We start from the raw sequence: 19,035 nt of genomic DNA on the forward strand, positions 1-19,035 counted from the left end.
ACACGTGACCTCCATCCCACCTCCTCCCTCTCTGTTAGTCTTACACGCCAATTGTCTTTCCCACCTCCTCCCTCTCTCAGACTCCGTGTCTCTCTTTCTTCCTGCTCTCTCCCTCTCTTACACGTCTCTCCCCTTCTCTTACATTCTAGGAAATTCATTAATAATGATCAATTAAATTCTTTTATTTGATTATTAATTAAATTCCTTTAATTCACACATTGCCACGAGTCAAACCATATCCACTCTAATGTTTGGCCCCCATATATGCACTTTAGTTTTTTTTAGGTTCTTTTCTCTCAATTAATTAATTAAGGGGAAAGAAGAATTTTAGGTAGTGGAAACACCTAAAAATACATTTTGCTTCTTGGGCTACACACTCCATTTACTCTACTTTGACACACCTAGAAATACGTTTTGCTTCTTGCAGCGCACACCTTCATATCATATAGCTTTAAAGAAGGTAAAGAATGGCGTCGAAGAGCTTGCTGCAGCAGCTGCGGACCAAGACAGTCGAGGCATCGCAGGCCCTTACCAAGCACGGATGCGCCTACTACAGGGACCTTCTAGCGCAGAACGAGTGCCACATTGTCAAACCCCCCACTGTCCTCAAGTGCCAGGACCTGTCCAAGCAGCTCTTCTACACTCGCCTTGCCAGGTACCCCCCCGTCTCTCTCATTGAAAGAAAACTTATCACCACATAACATCACTTATTAGTTGAATTTGTGCACATTTTCTTTATCCAGATTGCTAGATTTAACAATCTGTATGTTATCATACAACAATTTAGGTTAAACCATACAGGAAGGCAGGCTGACAGCTAGTTGAACCATACAGTAGTAAACCCAGAAAGCATAGTTTAAATCTTAGGTTAAACCATCATACAGTCAGCTAGCTTAACTCTAGTTTTTTCATTCAAATAATCAGTTTGTAAAATTTTTTTTGTAAGGGAAGAATTATGTTTTTTTTTTTTTCCCCTAAGCAGTTTTTCATTTAAGTTTCATACAAGAAATTAGTTCATGCCATCGTTTTTTCTCCTGCCTTTTAGTGGGACTATGGCAATACCAGCCAACAGATAGTGTAGCTTTTCCTTTCATTTCGAGCTCGTGCTACCAAGTGTTATTCGAACTCTTGAGGAATGTTTTTGAGAGAACAATGTGCCTATGAATGAATGGATTGTTGGATAACAAGTAAGAAGGGAAGTGGCCTTTGTATAGGGAAGGAGTGAAGCTGGCCGACTGCAGCAAATAGCCCTTCGACCAGCACAAATGAGATAAATACATATATGTGCCAATAAAAGGCCCGGTCCCCACACTTAGTGAGATGCAAAAAATTCTAACACAATGTGCAAAAGTCGGAAGAAGAAAACTAACGAAGAAGATGCGACTAATAGCCCCCTCTACAAGCCTCCTCTGGCTGGAAGCACATGGGGGAGAACTATAGAAGCTAACCATCCAAGTCCTCCCCGGCTTGTGCAGCCTTGGGAACACTTAGAAGTATCGGAGTCATTCTCTTGTATATGATCATTGCCTTGGCATGGGCTGTACCTTTGGTCTTGCAATCCTTGGTCAAATGAACCTGCTTTCCAGAAGAGTAGTAGTGACACCGTCGTGTCTATTGCACTGTAGCAAGTGCTTGATCTTGTCCACTAGGAGGGAACCTTGAGGAACAAGGATAGATGCCTCCTCCAAGAGGGAACCCCTATCCACAACACTGGGGATACATCCACTATCCCAGTTCACAGTGAGGGCAGGTTGGAGATTGTTCCTGATGGTAGAGGGGGGAAGCATTCCTCCCAGGTGTTGTATGTTCCCACACTTGGTTTTCATCTGTTGTCAGTGCATCAGGTTTGCAAGACTGGCGTACGGGTGGAGTTTAATGAGCATTTTGTTGCTCTCCAGGACAAGGCAACAAGCCAGGTAGTTTGGGAAGGCGTGGAGAATGGAGTTTACAAACTTTCAGCACTCTCTCTCCTAGGTCCTCAGTTTTGTGATGAGTGGCAGTCTGGTAATGGCCACCTAAGTGTGGATACGTTGTAGGTGCAGGCTTTCCGGGACCGGATGGAGGATAGCTTGCCAGCTGATGGCAGTAGTTGGCAGGAACTTGTCAGAATCGAGCCAGCGGAAGTTTGAATACACGTAGAGAGAGAAGGAGAGAGAAGTTGACGCAGAGAGAGAGAGAGAGTAAAGTTGACGAACAACTTTGATATTAGCAATGAATAGTTGAATTTACAATGGGTGGGCATGGGTATATATACCCTCACAAGTGAAATGGCCGACTCCTTTGTTACGACTTAATTCCACATGAGATACTATATTTTAACACCCTCTCTGTAGCTCATAGTGGGCATAGATGAAGAAACCAAGTCGATGCAGATGCAACCATGGACACCCTAGCGTGGCCTTTGCTAGGTACACCTCGGATAATGCACCAATCAACCTGTCTCCACAAGAAAATGCCATCTTGAGCTTTAGCTGCCTCATAGAATAATGAATTGCAGACAACTCCACATTCATGATCCCCCATTCGTTGAACTGCGATCACATCACGTTCAAAAAAATCCTCTGAACCTTGAACTGTCGACACAGGACGCCCAAAATTCTCTGACAATGAACTAGGAACTCATCCCATCCATAGTCTACTACCAATGAACTACGAACACATCACGTCCATAGATTTGTCAAGCTGTTCCATGCCAGATGCATGTGCCTTGAACTCCGACACACGGGTCCAAATCACCAAAACGGGAGCACAGACTGCCCCTCTCTGCCACTCACATGCCTCTCTCTGGCTGAAGCACGTGGTAGCATCCATCCACCAAGCTAGAATGCTGGAGTATGTGCCAATGAAGTCCTCGCCACACCGGCAGACGCCGTAGCATCCCTCTTAGAATCACTGTCACTGTCATCCTCGTCAGCTTTGCCTTTGCCTTTGTCATTTGTCGAGCCTTGAGCTTTAGCTTTGGATTTGCAATCCCGAGCCAAATGCCCTCGCTTTCCGCACTTATAACAACGGCTCCTAGACTTCTTATTGGATTCCGATGCAGCATGTGCCGATTCTACATCCTTCGGAACCCGAATCTTGCCTTGGGAAATGAGCACTGCTTCCTCCTCAATGAGAAAAGAGCTGAGATCATCAAATTCCAGCTTTTCCTTCGTGTGACTTGTAAGCGTAATGCCCTCGAGACCATCTCGTACTCCTCAGGCAACTTCGTAAGAACCAAGGCAGCTAACTGGGTACTAGTTAATGCACTATTCATAGCCGATAACTGATCATGGATAACCTTTGCCTTCATTAGAAGTGACTGCATAGAGGTCCCGGTTTCAAACTTGATGGAAAACAACTGGCCGAGAAGGGTTACTGCTCGCATTGTTGAGTCTCGATCAAACAGTCCTGCAAGCTTTGACCACATTTCCTTGGCAGTCTTTAAAGTCTGAATGGCAGGGGAAATTTCCTTGGTGAGAGATTCTGCAATCGCCGACATCGCCTTCGCATTGTGAGCATCCCAATCCACAAGAGATTTGAGAAACTCCTCCTCCTGAAGACGTGTGAACCGATTGCTATCCCTTCGGGGACGTTCCTCCGAGCCATCAACAATGTCCCATAAGCCTTTTCTGCTAAACCACAGCCTCATGATCAAATTCCAATGCGCATAGTTGTCGCCATTCAGTTTGTCGTCCTTGCTTGAACACGGGAGACCCATCTCATAAACTCCGTCCAAGATCTTCTCAGTCGATCCAAACCTCCTCTCCGTAGTCGACGCCCTCTTGTAACAGTCAACACAGTTGAAATCTCGTCCCGAGTCCTCGAGCACTTTGACCTGCAAGTCTTGGCCGCGTCCTGGATTCCACTCCCGAGGCTCCACCCTTGCGTCACCAGTGCCCTCCTGGCCTGCTATGATGCTGTCCAAAGCAAAACCAGCCTCCAAAGTGCTCTAAAAAAAACTGGCCGACCAGCAACAGGGCAGGAAAACGCAAGCCCACAGCCAACCATGAGAAAACGCAGGTGAAAAACAGCTCGATGAAGCAAAACGCAAACCTCCTATGCTTTGTGCCTACTCGCCTTGCTTGGCTGACCTGCTTCACCAAACAAAACGCAAGCTTCTCCTTACCTCTTGCTCGCTGCAGCCGCTTGTGGTGTGCAACCTTGCGCCACCAAGCGCTACTGGAACAAAAGCGCAGCCTTGCTTGTTATGCTTTACCCTGTTCTCTTCTCTTTATGCGCTTGTCCAAGGACCCTAGAGCCTCAGCTCTGATACCATGTCAGAGTCGAGCCAGCGGAAGTTTGAATACACGTAGAGAGAGAAGGAGAGAGAAGTTGACGCAGAGAGAGAGAGAGAGAGAGTAAAGTTGACGAACAGCTTTGATATTAGCAATGAATAGTTGAATTTACAATGGGTGGGCATGGGTATATATACCCTCACAAGTGAAATGGCCGACTCCTTTGTTACGACTTAATTCCACATGAGATACTATATTTTAACAGAACTTTCCAGTAGAGATGTTGGTATTTCTTGTGTTCGTCAGTCAAAAGAAACTTTATAGGTAACTTATACTCTGATGTCTTGTAGTATTCGGGACAAAGAAACTCATGTAGATGAGGAAGTTTTTTCCACGGAGACCTATTGGAAAGCCAGGTAGGTGGTAGTTGATTACTTGCAGAGGGAGGTGGGTGTTGCACATTCTCCGGGCTTTGTGGTTCCGGATTCAGAGGGGGTGGGTTACAAGTTTCCGAAGGCCTTGAGTGGTCTTCAGCAAGTTTCCAGGACTTGGCATCCCACTGTAACAGGTGTTGATCCTTGTGAGCAGTATGATGCCTCTTTGACTCGGAAGCAAAATGGTTCATTGATTTGGTTGATGGATACCAAATTGGACGGGAGCTTCTTGATGAGGTTGTTGAGCTGACTCTTTGGGAGGCAGGATTGCGTATCTTGTGGTTTCTGTAACATGCGAAGGATCATGGACTCTTTTACACAGGAGGGGGGATTGATGGATGGAGTCCGACTGCACGGTTGGAGTGACTCAGATTGGGGAGGAGATCCAGACACGAGGAGATCTACTTCAGGCCCAGGAGCAGTTTTATGGAGCAGTAAGAGGCAATCATCTTTTACCTTGTCGTTGACAGAGGCAGAGTACCGGGCTGCTTGTGAGGTGGTGAGGCTGCATGGTAGGATTGGGCTTCCACTAGAGGAATCCACGGTCATCCAGAGGCACTTTGTTCGTGAGAAGATTGTTGCTGATGACATCTTGCTAGAGTTCTGTTCGACGGAGGACAGTACGATGGACCTCTTCACGAAGTCGCCATCTCAGGATTTGCTCAGGCGGCACTCCAGCTCCCTGTGGTTGGTTTCACATCCAGGAGCTGAGAGGGGGTGTTAAAAGTCATCTCTTGTCTTTACCTAGACACCAGGGCCTCTGTTGTGGGTGTGTCCGCCCTTTGTAGGTGTTTTCTCATTTTTCCTCACTCCCTGTATTTTTCCCCCATTTTTTTCCATTTTTCTGTGGATTGGGAGGCAGCCGTGTGGTGGTAGGAGGACATTTGTCTTGGTCGACTGCATCTGTGAGTTGATTGGTGCTGGCCGACTGTACTTGCAGAAGTCGTGGACCTTTTTCATGCTGGCCGACTCAGCACACTTGGCCGACTGGGTGATTTTGCTAGTTGTGGTGGACATGGTCCTGTGGGCTGTCCTAGAGCAAGCCGACTGTTGATTGGGGGCCATATAAAATGACCCCACAGCCCTTGCCACTTAGTGTCTTGTATTGTGTTGTATTCCAGGATCTTCTTGTGTATATAGAGCAGAGTTACACGCCTCTATCTCTCTCCTTCTCTTGTGTTGTTTTTTTTTCTGCACTGTTCTTGCTCTAGTGTTTCCAGATTTTGTCATCATCTCCACTGCGTATTCTGACATACCTATCTTCATCGTTTTGCTACAGCACTTTGGTGAAGGTAAAATTCAGCATTGATTCACAGCCTAGAAACAGTCTCAATCAGCCCATACCTCAACCTCAGATTTACAGCCTTCCCTCATTCCATTGGGAAGAGTGCATAGGCTTGAGATTGGTCATCATTGGTGCTTCTACAGCCGTGTATAGTTCAGCGTGACTCTTGGTCCTCCGAGATCTTGCGTTTGGCTTATCGTCAGTCCAAAGCTAGTCTCTGCAAAGTAATAAAGCAAATACTATTCCGGTAACGGGATAGGGGCCCTTTAGTGGGTAATTCGGGACGCCATATGGTGTACAGTCTCTCTCTCTCTCTCTCTCTCTCTCTCTCTCTCTCTCTCAAATCTTTTAGAGTTTGAAGTCATAAAAGTGGATTGCTAAACTCCCGAAACTCAGGATATAGAAGGCGGTGTGAGACTTGTGTGACAGGATCCTTAATTACGAATACTTCCGCTGCATGTTACATTGGTATTAGATTCAACTTGTCCACACACAGTGCATCCTAGCGTGAGGGCATCCTTGGATGGTCAAATTGCGTTCCGGCACGACCACCGACTTCAGCATCATGTCTATAGAGGAGAGTACTCAGTACACATCAGCCGGAAGAAGTCTCCCCCGAAGGAGACCTTGCTCTTCCGACTTCTGCAGACACCATAGCTCTACTCAGAGCTCAACACCAACTTCTCATGGAGCGTCTCCAACTCTTGGAGGCAACAGTGAAAGAGTGCACAGAGCGGAAGCAAAGTGGCACTAGAGTGTGCTGCATAGAGAGTGCAAGAGAGAGAGAGATATGGAGCAATCTATGCTGAATATACTGAAGCAAAACAGTCCCAAGCAAGAGACACTAGAAGTCTCATAAGTGAGGGAGCAAAATACGTACAAGACTGAATGAAAAGTGAGAGGCAGTCCCACCTATTTATAGGTGAGGAGAGCTGGCCTACTGGGAAAATACCATACGGACTGGGAAAAATCCCAGAAAAATATGTAAAATAGGGGAGGCTAGCCCACAATCAAGGGCCATGCAAAAGGGACCAAAAGGACACCAGAAATGGGCAGAAGCTAGGGATGAATGTGGTAACACCCCCCTGCCAGGTACACTGCTCCTCTAAAAGAAAACAACCATGTAGGTTGCGACGTGCTGCTCCAAATATCGGTGCCAAACCCAAATGTAAGCACAGTGTCGCAGAAATCCCTAGAAGCCTGTAGCTCCAAGAAGATAATACGCTCAAAAGAAATAGAGTCCATCTGCTCTAACTCTGTACAAAGAGTAGCCAAATGCTGTACAATAGCACCCTCCTCGAAGGTTGGCATCGCCAGATGTAAGAACTCAACTGCCCCCTCTGAAAATTGATGTCGGGACTCCGTAGGCCCAACCAAATCAAAATCCCAATTCTTCAAGCCTTGGAAGTACCACTGTGCCCTAGGCACAGCCACGGACACACCTGACCACAATCCAGAATCCTCACACAGAGTAAGGGAAAGAGGAACATACATAGTAGTGGTAACTGAAGTAGTAGTAGCCAATAGCATCTCACAACGTAGAAGTAGGCTCCTCCATAGAAGGCAAAGGGACCAGCAACACATCCTGGTCACTGGTTGACGAAGAAAGAGTCGGAGGCGAAGCAATAGGAGACAAATCCCCCTCAGAAGTTGCGAGCAAAGATAGCCCACTGTCATCCTCAAAAACATTACCAGATATATCATCCTGGCAGGGAGAAGTATGCACACAAAAACTGAAGGCAAGGCAACAGGAGAAACAAACTCCTCAGATGCAATGAGCAAAACTGGCCTACTATCCTTCGCTGCAGGAACATCTCCAAAAGAAGTATCCATAAGATCACTGGCTGCATAGCACCCAAAAGTAGAAACCATCTGTCGATCACGGGCATCACCATACAGGTCACAAAGCAACTGCCACACATAGAAAGTAGAAGCATCATCAGGAGCAAAGATGAAGTGTCGAAGAACTGAATCCTGACAATTTAGGAGAAGAAAGCCATAGATCTGTCCGTTAGTCTTCCTCCACTGACACACATCCTCCATAGAGGCAAGGCCGGCAAGCACCGATTCTTATACGAGAGAAACTCCATCAAACCATACTCCCTGAGAATAGAAGTAACCTGCAACTTCCATGACTGAAAGTTACCACCATCCAACTTGTCAGCCTCATCTAGGAAATAACAAGAGAGTGGTACGGGAGCCAAATCTGAAGCTGTCATCATTGATCCAATCAATAGGACCAACCCTCATAAGATAAAACTGTCCAAATCAGAAAACGTTGATGTAGGTCCCTTCCTCCCACCAAAACGCAGCCCTAAGAGGCTGGACAGCACCCGAAAATCCTCTTGTAGCAAAAAATGTAGAAGCTTCTGTCGACTGTACCTCCAATCTTGAGGTCACCAGAAGAGGGAAGCAAAAAAAAAAGCAGATTTGATATAGAGAGGAAAGGCAGCCACACAGGGCTTGGGAATCAAGACTCGAAACCTGCAAACAAACGAAACAAACATGACAGGGGTGCAGGCCCGACTCACCTCCCAACCTTGACAGCCGTGGGCAAGCCCACAAGTCTTGGATGTCCCCACCGAGCCACGAGTTGAGCTAACTAGATGGATGTACCAACCAATCTGTATCTTGTGACGTCCCATACCGCCACGAAGCTACCCTCGCGGGCCTCGAGACTGCTGCTGGCCTCGGCTGCATGAAGCAGGTGCACGTCTGCACTAGATCGAGGCTCCTGACCATAGAGCTCTCACAAAGACACGCGAGACATGACTAACCTTGGCCACCCTTTTATAGGCTCTTGGCCGGTCATCGGGTGTCCACACTTGGGTGCCCGCCCGTTAGTCTATCCCTAACTTAGCTCGCCAATCAGCTTGAGCTAGAGTCTCGGAATCTTTCGGAACTCGCAAATACACCATCGTTTCTTCCTAGAACTCTCTAGGTGAACGATGTCTATTAGAATAAAATCTGTCTCGGTCTTGAGCACTTCTAATAGATTCCTTCACAACTTGTAACATTTCTTGCATATCTTGCAAAAAATTACGTGGTGCATCATGCTGAAGTCCTGAGAATCCCACTGTAACAGGTGATCTAGATTGAAAACCATACATAAGCATGAAACGACTAAAACCTGTACTCGTATGCTTAGTATTGTTATATGCAAATTCTAACATAGGAAGATAATCCTCCCATGAACTCTGCCTTTTGGATACATATGCTCGAAGCATATCCTCCAAAATCTGATTCACTCTTTCAGTCTGGCCATTAGATTGAGGATGATCTTAGTATTTCAAATTCAAAGTTATTTTCAACTTCTCAAAAACAAGTTTCCAAAAATCACTTGTAAACACTGACTATGTCCTGCAGTAACCCGTACAGTCTAAACAATTGCTCGATAAACTGCCTTGCTAATTGCGTAGCTGTAATGGTCTTCTGGGTCGGTAAAAATCTAGCCATTTTTGTCAAGCGATCTACCACAACCCACATAGAATCGTGGCCTTGATGTGTTCTTGGCAATCCGGTAATAAAATCAATGGAAATACTTTCCCATTTATTACCTGGGATTTGCAAAGGATGCAACAACCCAGCCTGTCTAAAGCTGTCATGTGCATCAGCAATGCCATGGACTTTCTCAAGACTAAATCCAGAAGGGGCAAGCAGATAAAGACTATGAACCAGAAGAAGATGGACATGGAGCAGGACTTGGAGCAAAGCATGGATCAGAAGGGCTGTCGGCTGCATGGAGGATGACATCAGCAGTACCAAAGGGCTGTTGGCTGCATGACAGAAGGTGCTGGCAGCAGGCGCATCCAGAAAACCCAGTCGGCTGCAATTAATTGATTTTATGAGTTAGTAACTGGCCGACCAGCAGTCGGCCAGTTTCCCACATGCTCCAAGGCCTATATAAAGGCACACTTGCTCTTTGTTTGAGTCATTCAACCCACTAGGGGTTTGAGTCATTAGAAGTCCTAGTCTAGGGCAGTTTTGGTATGTTATTACCTTTTTATGAAGGCAGCCCATGGCTGCAAAGATATGTACCCTTTTTGTACCATAGTATATACTGAATTTCTAGCACTTCTCAGTCTCTCTCTCTACTCTCTCTCTTCCTGCGTTTTTGCATCAGATGGTGCGTTTTTGCATCAGAAGGTTTCCAAAAGTGTTTAGGGCTGAAAGAAGACTACCCAGAGCTTCCGCGCGTTACATTGGTATCAGAGCATCAGGCTCAGCAAAGCTAAACGCTGATTCAGTCCCATATGATGGTGTACAGGTCCAAGGTACAGGAAAGTACACGGATTCAAAGCCCAAGGCAAGAACACAGATCGGGAAGAACTCCCAGGAGGTTTGTTGGTGGTGTTCCACAGTGCCAGATGGGGATGGCAGTTCCGTGAGCCAGATAGGTTCTAAGGGAACAGTCCCAAGGGAGGTTGATCCTCCAAGGGTGATGTGAGAGTGCCAGACTCAGTTCCAGGAATGAAGACCAAGACGGTGTTCAGAGTCAGGGCAGGAATGGATTGTGGACTAGAGGAAGACCAGATGCATAGATCTTCATCAGAGACAGAGTGGTTTGGAGAACAGACCGGATTTTCAGAGAAAAAGGTTTGCCAGGGATGGATGATGACAGAGGGACTTCGGGACAGGATTGGGATGATGACAGTCATCCAAGAGCAGGTTGGATTCCCGTCATCAAGTTTAGCAGAGGGGGATGTCATGTGCATCAGCAATGCCATGGACTTTCTCAAGACTAAATCCAGAAGGGGCAAGCAGATAAAGACTATGAACGAGTAGAAGATGGACATGGAGCAGGACTTGGAGCAAAGCATGGATCAGAAGGGCTGTCGGCTGCATGGAGGATGACATCAGCAGTACCAAAGGGCTGTCGGCTGCAGGAGAGAAGGTGCTAGCAGCAGGAGCATCCAGAAGACCCAGTCGGCTGCAATTAATTGATTTTATGAGTTAGTAATTGGCCGACCAGCAGTTGGCCAGTTTCCCACATGCTCCAAGGCCTATATAAAGGCACACTTGCTCTTTGTTTAAGTCATTCAACCCACTAGGGGTTTGAGTCATTAGAAGTCCTAGTCTAGGGCAGTTTTGGTATGTTATTACCTTTTTATGAAGGCAGCCCATGGCTGCAAAGATATGTACCCTTTTTGTACCATAGTATATACTGAATTTCCAGCACTTCTCACTCTCTCACTCTACTCTCTCTCTACCTGCGTTTTTGCATCAGATGGTGCGTTTTTGCATCAGAAGGTTTCCAAGAGTGTTTAGGGCTGAAAGAAGACTACCCAGAGCTTCCGCGCGTTACAAAAGCGTTCAGCTTTATTTGCTTGACAAACTTGACACTTGAGAACATAATCTTCTACATACCCTTTCATCTTTGGCCAATAAAAAGTGTGTTTCACTAACGATATGTCCTGTGTACTCTAGGGTGTCAAGTAGAAGGGGCGTCGTGACACTCCTTAAGAATCTTGGACCTAATGTCCGGGATCTGTGGTACACAAATTTTGTCATTACGGAATAGTAAACCATTCCGAATCATCCACTGGCCTCCTGCAGCCTGAATGGTAGGCTACTCAGTCATTGAGTCTTGGTCAATCAATGAGCTCCTGTCCTGGATCTTCTGCCAAAATGGACCAAAATAAATATCAGTCCCGCAAAGCCCTCTCAATGACTGAAATAAGTCAGTAGAAATCTTGGTGAACGACAAAGTATTCACCTCTCTAATTTGACTAAGTGCATCTGCAACACTATTCATGGATCCTTTTCTATAACGAATCTCAAAATCAAAATCTTGCATTAATTCAGCCCATCGAGCTTTTCTTCCTCTCAAATCATCTGCATCACACACATACTTGATTGACTGATGATCAGTCAATACCACAAACTTGGAGCCATATAAATAATGTCTCCAAATCTTGAGAGCGTGAATCAGAGCATAAAGCTCCTTCTCAAGGGTTGGCCAACGAGTTTGAGTGTTGTCTAGCTTTTTACTTTCAAAAGCAACAAGTCTACCATCTTGAAATAGAGCAGCCCCGATGGCAGAGTCACTGGCATCAGTTTCAAGAACATAAGGCCGACTAGGATTGGGTAATGCTAAGATAGGTGCCTCCTTGACTTTATCTTTCAAAAGTCTGAAGGCCATATCCAGATCGTTATTCCAAGTGATAGGTTGATTTGACTTACGTCCACGACCTTTCAACAAGTCGGTCATCGGTACTGTGAGCTGAGAGTACTCCCGCATAGATTTCCGAAGAAAAACAACAAAACCGAGAAAAGAACGAAGTTGTTTCACTGTTTGCGGTATAGGCCAGGCCAAAACCTTCTGAACTTGGTCATAGTCAATGCTCAATCCATCTCTAGTCATCTTGTGTCCCAAGTAAATGATGTCTGTCATGACAAACTCACATTTACTTAATTTAGCATATAGTCGATTCTGTCTTAAAATAGTTAAGACAATCGTGAGGTGTCTAACGTGATCCTCAAGAGTACGACTATATATCAAAATATCATCCAGGAACTCAGCCACAGATTTTCCCAAATGTTCACGAAAAAGATTGTTCATCATCTGCTGGAAAGTGGCTGGAGCATTGGTTAACCCAAAAGGTAATAGGAGAAACTCGTAATAGCCATACCTAGTCCAAAAGGCGGTTCTTTTGACATGCCTTTCATGAATACGTATCTGATGATAGCCAGTACGTAAATCTATCTTCGTGAAATATTTCGCTCCTGCTAACCGGTTAATCAGGTCATCTGATCTAGGGAGAGGATAACGGTTCTTAATTGTCAGCTTGTTCAATCTCTTGTAATCTATACACATTCTCCAGGTGTTGTCCTTCTTTCTCCTAAGCAACACAGGTGCATCCCAAGGTGATTCACTTGGACGGATCTGGCCCATCCTCAAATAATCTTCGAGTTGTTCAGCCAACTCATCTTCCTCAGCTTGGCTCATCCTGTAAGGTGGAATACTAACAGGGTGAGCACCAGGGATCAGGTCAATATGATGATCTACTGCCCTTTCAGGTGGTAAGCCCGATGGCAGTTCCTTAGGAAATACATCTTGAAACGAATCAAGTATCTTCTGTAATTCTTTGCTTTCAAATACACTTAATTCATTGACATCCATAGAAGGTATGAGAAATGAAGAAAGTGGAATCAATACACAATGGAAAATAGTATACAAAGAAGAATCCATTATATTACCAAAATCAACTGTATTTACAAGAGGTCCCTGAGAGGGATGTATACAATTACCTAAGATATTATACTGGGTGTTCTTATGTTCAAAAGAAAAAATATGACTAGACCAATCTATCTGGACTTGAAGAGTCTTAAACCACTCAATCCCTAATAACAAGTCTACATGTTCTAGGTACATAATATAGCATTCCAGAGTATCTTTGTAGTCTTGAATCCGGATTGGTAGCATCTCCACCTTTCGATCCCATACTGGCCGACCCGCAGGCAGGCATATCTCATAGGTATGATCGCTGGGCGAGATCCAATTTCTGCACAAGTTTGTAATTAACAAAGTTGTGTGAGCTGCCAGGGTCTAGAAGAATGTGGATTCTATGGCCATTCTCTTCTCCATAAACTCGGAGAAGATCATGCAAGCTAAAAACTTTAGAGTTGAACAGACAATCAGAACATGTACTAGGGCGAGAAAGTACAGTAACTGACGTACCTATCAAAGACAACTAGTTAGCTGCCTTTGGCTTGGATCCTGCGTTGGTCTTTGCACCCTTTTGCTTCGGGCACTCGTTACGCATATGTTCTTTTTCTTCGCAGATGAAGCAACGTTCCTCCTTCTTGAGCTTCAAAGCCTTAACGAGATGTTTCTTTTTCGCTAATGTCGAAGTTGAATTCTTCGAAGGTTGGTCCGAAGACTTTCCTTCGGTCGTGCTAGCCATTGGTGCGGAGAACTTCCTTTTGTGCTTGTTCCCCTGTCCGATAATGGGTTTAGACTTGGAAGAGACCATTGTATCATCATAGATACGAGCGGAATGAATGGCTTCGTCCAAAGTTTTGCATTTGTTGTTTTTAACCTGTAAATGGTATGAGTCGGGTAAACCGGCTCGAAACCCAAAAGAGTTGTGGGATTCATCTTCGTAGCTTTCATCTGCAAGTCCTAAATTTCTGGAGATAGACCTCATAAGTGAGGTTCTGCGAGGTCATAGTCAAAGTAGTAAACCGGGCAACAACATCATAGTCATCCTCTTTCTTGAGGAATTCTTTCTTGAAGACGTCTTCGAACTGTGTCCAAGTGTCATGTGCACAGTGTGTATCTACCGTGTGCTATACGCATGCAATAACTAACCTTGGCCACCCTTTTATAGGCTCTTGGCCGGTCATCGAGCGTCCACACTTGGCCGCCCGTCCGTCCATACTTGGGTGCTCGCCCGTTAGTATATCCCTAACTCAGCTCGTCAATCAGCCTGCCTAGTTCCAAGCTTCCCCAAGCCTCGAAACTAGTCTTGCATGCGTATAGCACACGGTAGATACACAGTGGCAAGACTAAGCGGCCAAGTGTGGACGCCTGATGACCGGCCAAGAGCCTATAAAAGGGTGGCCAAGGTTAGTTATTGCATGCGTATAGCACATGGTAGATACACATTGTGCACATGACACCAAGTCCTTGGTTTAGGGTTGAGTTCCTTCCACCAAAGCAAAGCTTTGCCTGAGAGGAAACCTGCTGCTAATTGGATCTTTTTCCCATCGTCATATGGATGGAACTGAAAATGGACTTGCCACTTATGTAGCCAAGTGTCCACTATCTCCTTGGTACGCTGCTTTTGCTCGCTCCCAAACTTTTCCGGAGTAATATTGGGGCCTAAAGTAGATGCCAAGGTATCCATACCCGAAAGAGTAGATAGGGTAGTGGTCAACAAAGAGATGGAGTTCTGTAAAGCCTGCATCTGCACGGCGATTTGTGCTTGACGTTTCGAGGAAGAAGCTTCAAGAGCAACTTTAAACTCTTGGAAATCTGATTTTGACACATAATCGTCGAAAAGATCGGCATCGGTGGCTTCCGTAGTAGCCGGCAGGTCTTCACGTTCGATAAAGGGCTCCAACTCAGATTCTTGGGTTGACATCTTGAAGAGGGCAAGGTGAGAAAAAATATTTATCTTGCACAAGGAGAGTGCTAGAGAGCTTGAGGACTTGAGAGATGTGTGGCAAGAAGCCCGGTTAAGGGGAATATATAGGCTTCCCCAAAAGCTAACTTTAGCTTTTGCTTGTGTGTGTGTTTTTTTTGGAGCAATATATATATATATATATATATATATATATATATATATATATATATATATATATATATATTGTTTTCTATAAAAAAAAAGAAAAAAAACACTTATAAAGCAATACTTGGGATTTTAAACCCTTTACTAAGGTTTAGCAAAAAAAAAACGAACGCAAGGATAACTAGTTGTGGGTTTTTGAATAAAAAATGAAAGCTAAAAACTCCACGCGTTTGCTGCTCGCTTTTTTTTTCCCTCTGCCACGCGCCTGAAATTAGGGGCCGCCTGCATGCGTGGACTCCCTGCGCACGTGCCTGCGTGTACCCGCTTGCCCATGCAGATGCTTGGCTGCTTGCGCATATACACGGAGTTTGACTATCTGCGTGCGCCTGAAGTCGCCGGCCCGACTGTTGTGTGCGCCTTTGGTCGCTTGCGCTTGCCTGCGCATACTAGCCCACATGCGAGGCTTGCCTACGAGCGCTTGTCCACGCAACTGCCTGCGTACAAAAGTAGTTGCCTGCTTGCGCCTGCACACATACTTGCCCGCTCCGCTTACGTGGACTGTGCAGCCACTCAAGTGCCACTTATCTCCCTCTCTCTCTTATAGATTCGCACAGCCGACAGGCTGTTCTACTTCTCTCTCACTTCTTACAACAGTCGAGTGGCTTTTCCTTTTTTCTCTCTCAAATTGTTCACACAGCTGCAAAAAACACATCCAGCCTTCTTCTTTGCAAAGCAAACAACCCATACAAGACCAACCCTTCTTCACGGGTTCCCACGATCAAAAAGCAGCATGTTGAAATTGAAAAAACAGCAGTATGCACATAAAAAACAGCAAGCTTCTCGAACTCATACCTTTTCTTCGACTTGTTTTTATCTACCTACCGACTTGCTTGTTCACGAGGCTTGCTCTGACACCACTGTCAAATCCCCATAGGATCTCCTCGTAGAACGCTCCTGGTACAAGACTCGAAACCTGCAAACAAACGAAACAAACATGACGGGGATGCAGGCCTGACTCACCTCCCAACCTTGACAGCCGTGGGCAAGCCCACAAGTCTTGGTTGTCCCCACCGAGCCACGAGCCGAGCTAACTAGATGGACGTACCAACCAATCTCTACCTCGCGACGTCCCATGCTGCCACGAAGCTACCCTCGCGGGCCTCGGCTGCATGAAGCAGGTGCACGTCTGCACTAGATCCAGGCTCCTGACCATAGAGCTCTCATAAAGACACGCGAGACTCTATATCACTAATGACTAACCTTGGCCACCCTTTTATAGACTCTTGGCCGGTCATCGGGCGTCCACACTTGGGTGCCCGCCCGTCCATACTTGGGTGCCCGCCTGTTAGTCTATCCCTAACTCAGCTCGCCAATTAGCCTGCCTAGCTCCAAGCTTCCCCAACCTCGAAGCTAGTCTTGTGTGCGTGTAGCACATGGTGGATACACACTGTGCACGACAAATATGTTGTAAGAGGGTGCAAGAGGGAAAGGCATCAACAAGGACAGTAGCTTGGGCTCTCCTCAAGAAAACGCACAATCTTAGAAGAAGAAGTGTCCTCCACAGGTACCAAGGGTGCCACCAAAGCCCGAACCACCACAATCCCCCTCTGCACTAGGGATGACCACCGGAGAGGAAAACACAGCAAAGGAAGGGCTGCTGGGCATAAGCGATTGAAGCATTGAGCACCTCAGCCCTCAACGTTTCATCCATCAGCACCTAGGAGCATCAACGCATGAGCATTCAGCCTTCATCCACCTAAACGCATCAGCATACAGCATTTAGCCTTCAGAACACCTTGCGTTCTCAGCATACATACAGTTTTCAGCATACCTATCTTCATCGTTTTGCTACAGCACTTTGGTGAAGGTAAAATTCAGCCTAGAAACAGTCTCAATCAGCCCATACCTCAGCCTCAGATTTGCAGCCTTCCCTCATTTCATTGGGAAGAGTGCATAGGGTTGAGATTGGTCATCATTGGTGCTTCTACAGCCGTGTATAGTTCAGCGCGATTCTTGGTCCTCTGAGATCTTGCGTTTGGCTTATCGTCAGTCCAAAGCCAGTCTCTTCAAAGTAATAAAGCGAATACTATTCCGGTAACGGGATAGGGGGCCCTTTAGTGGGTAATTCGGGACCCCATATGGTGTACAGTTTCTCTCTCTCTCTCTCTCTCTCTCTCTCTCAAATCTCTTAAAGTTTGAAGTCATAAAAGTGGATTGCTAAACTCCCGAAACTGAGGATACAAAAGGCGGTGTGAGACTTGTGACAGGATCCTTAATTACGAATACTTCTGCTGCATGTTACAAAACTTCAGTAAGTATTATGGTAAGTGTGATCATTCTGCAGTCACTGAGTTTATTCATCAATTTGTTGCATATTTTTAGTTCGCTAAGATTAGAGGTTATCTGCAACTAGATGAGCAAAGACAGTACCAAGCAAAGAATCGATGTTTTTTCTGCCATCATGAGAGGCATAGTAAGAAGGATTGTACCAAGTGGCAAGCCAAGAAGGCCACTAAGTAGCCATCCTCTATAGTGGCCACCACCGCTGAAGAGCTTCACCTCTAACCTCAGTCGCCAATGCCATTCCCGCTTTGAATCCAGTGCCTCCACTAGTGTTTGATGAGAAGCAGTAGGGTGAGGTGCGGGGTAGAAGAAAAGTCTAATCCATGTCTCTGTCACAGCGAAGGGACATCAGTTCATTGTTCTCTTCGATATGGGTAGCTTTGAGAGGACACCCTCTCTCCACAATTGGTTGCTAAGACAGCCTGTACCCTAGTTACCATGCCATTTGCTTGTGGACGGGTTTACACCCGGTCTTTGCATACATATTACTCGGCAAGCTCCACAATTTCAGTTCAAAGTTCAGAGGGCCACATTCCAATGAGACTTCTTGGGGTGTGACATGCTTCTGGGTGTCCAGTGGTTTTGAGAGTTTGCACCCATCCCTGATTGGAGGCAAGACACCTTCACCATTGTTGATGGTTTTCCTCAGCGTGTCATGATTCGCGGGATAGGAGCATTCTTGGAATTCCACTCATTTCTTAGGTATTCAAATCGCCAATAATCCGATATTCAGATAGCCAAACCTTTAGATCAATGGATGGTAGGTCTCCTTCTGCAACTTCTTACATTGGGTTGAGGAATGACCTCTTGCCCAAGCTCCAATCCATTCATCCATAGGATCATCGGATTGAGTTGGTCCCAAGGGTAGTACCTCTCAAATAAGTTCCCCAATCACGTGTCCAAGGCATTGGAGGAGGAGCTAGAAGAGAAGTTCATCAAGAAGAAAGGTACGACTTCACGGTTCAGTTTGGACTACATGGCATTTCATCCACCAACAGATGGCCAAACAGAAGCACAAGAAGCCTCTACCAAGCAAGCCAATTGTAAAGCCCCCAAGCTAACAAACCCTGCAAATTGCAATTAAGCATAATCAAAAAGAAAACACAGGGGGGTAGTACCATCCAAGACATGGCTCGACGTGCAAAGTCTGTGGCGTCCCATACCACCAATACACACCCATCGGATGAGTAGTCTCGAAGAATTAGAAATGTTCGCCATGGCGTATAATGGTATGTCCCGAGCAAGAGGGGAGAACCTCGTAAGTGAGGGATTGCAGCTAGACAAGCTAGGCAAGCAATGAAATATGAGGGAGGCATGCCGGCTATAGATGCTCCAAAAACAGGTATAGATGCTCCAAAATCAGCAAAACGCTGACTGAAAACTGAAATTCAGAATCCTCCTCAAGTACCAAACTGCCTCCAAAGCCACAATCCAATCAAGAAATCCCCTCTGCAAGTGATCTGTGTCCACTGGAGAAGAAAACGCAGCCAAACAAGGGGGGCTACAAACCTGAAAATTCA

General features: G+C 45.8%; 1 protein-coding gene across 2 annotated transcripts in view; it reads left to right on the top strand.

The window, feature by feature from the left end:
- The first annotated feature begins 355 nt into the window (after nt 1–355).
- Nucleotides 356–19,035, top strand: part of LOC147625574 (uncharacterized) — a 37,564-nt gene continuing 18,884 nt past the window's right edge. Inside the window, exon 1 of one of the 2 annotated variants that reach the window (XM_086817084.1) lies at nt 356–655. In XM_086817084.1, coding sequence (XP_086673210.1) covers nt 468–655 — 188 coding nt within the window. In that variant the 5' untranslated portion in view covers nt 356–467. The remainder of the gene's footprint in view (nt 656–19,035) is intronic. The other variant, XM_086817085.1, reaches the window with a different exon arrangement.

This window comes from Cibotium barometz, chromosome 23 (assembly GCF_041138505.1).
Source record: "Cibotium barometz isolate CiBa-2024 chromosome 23, ASM4113850v1, whole genome shotgun sequence".
Lineage (NCBI taxonomy): Eukaryota > Viridiplantae > Streptophyta > Polypodiopsida > Cyatheales > Cibotiaceae > Cibotium > Cibotium barometz.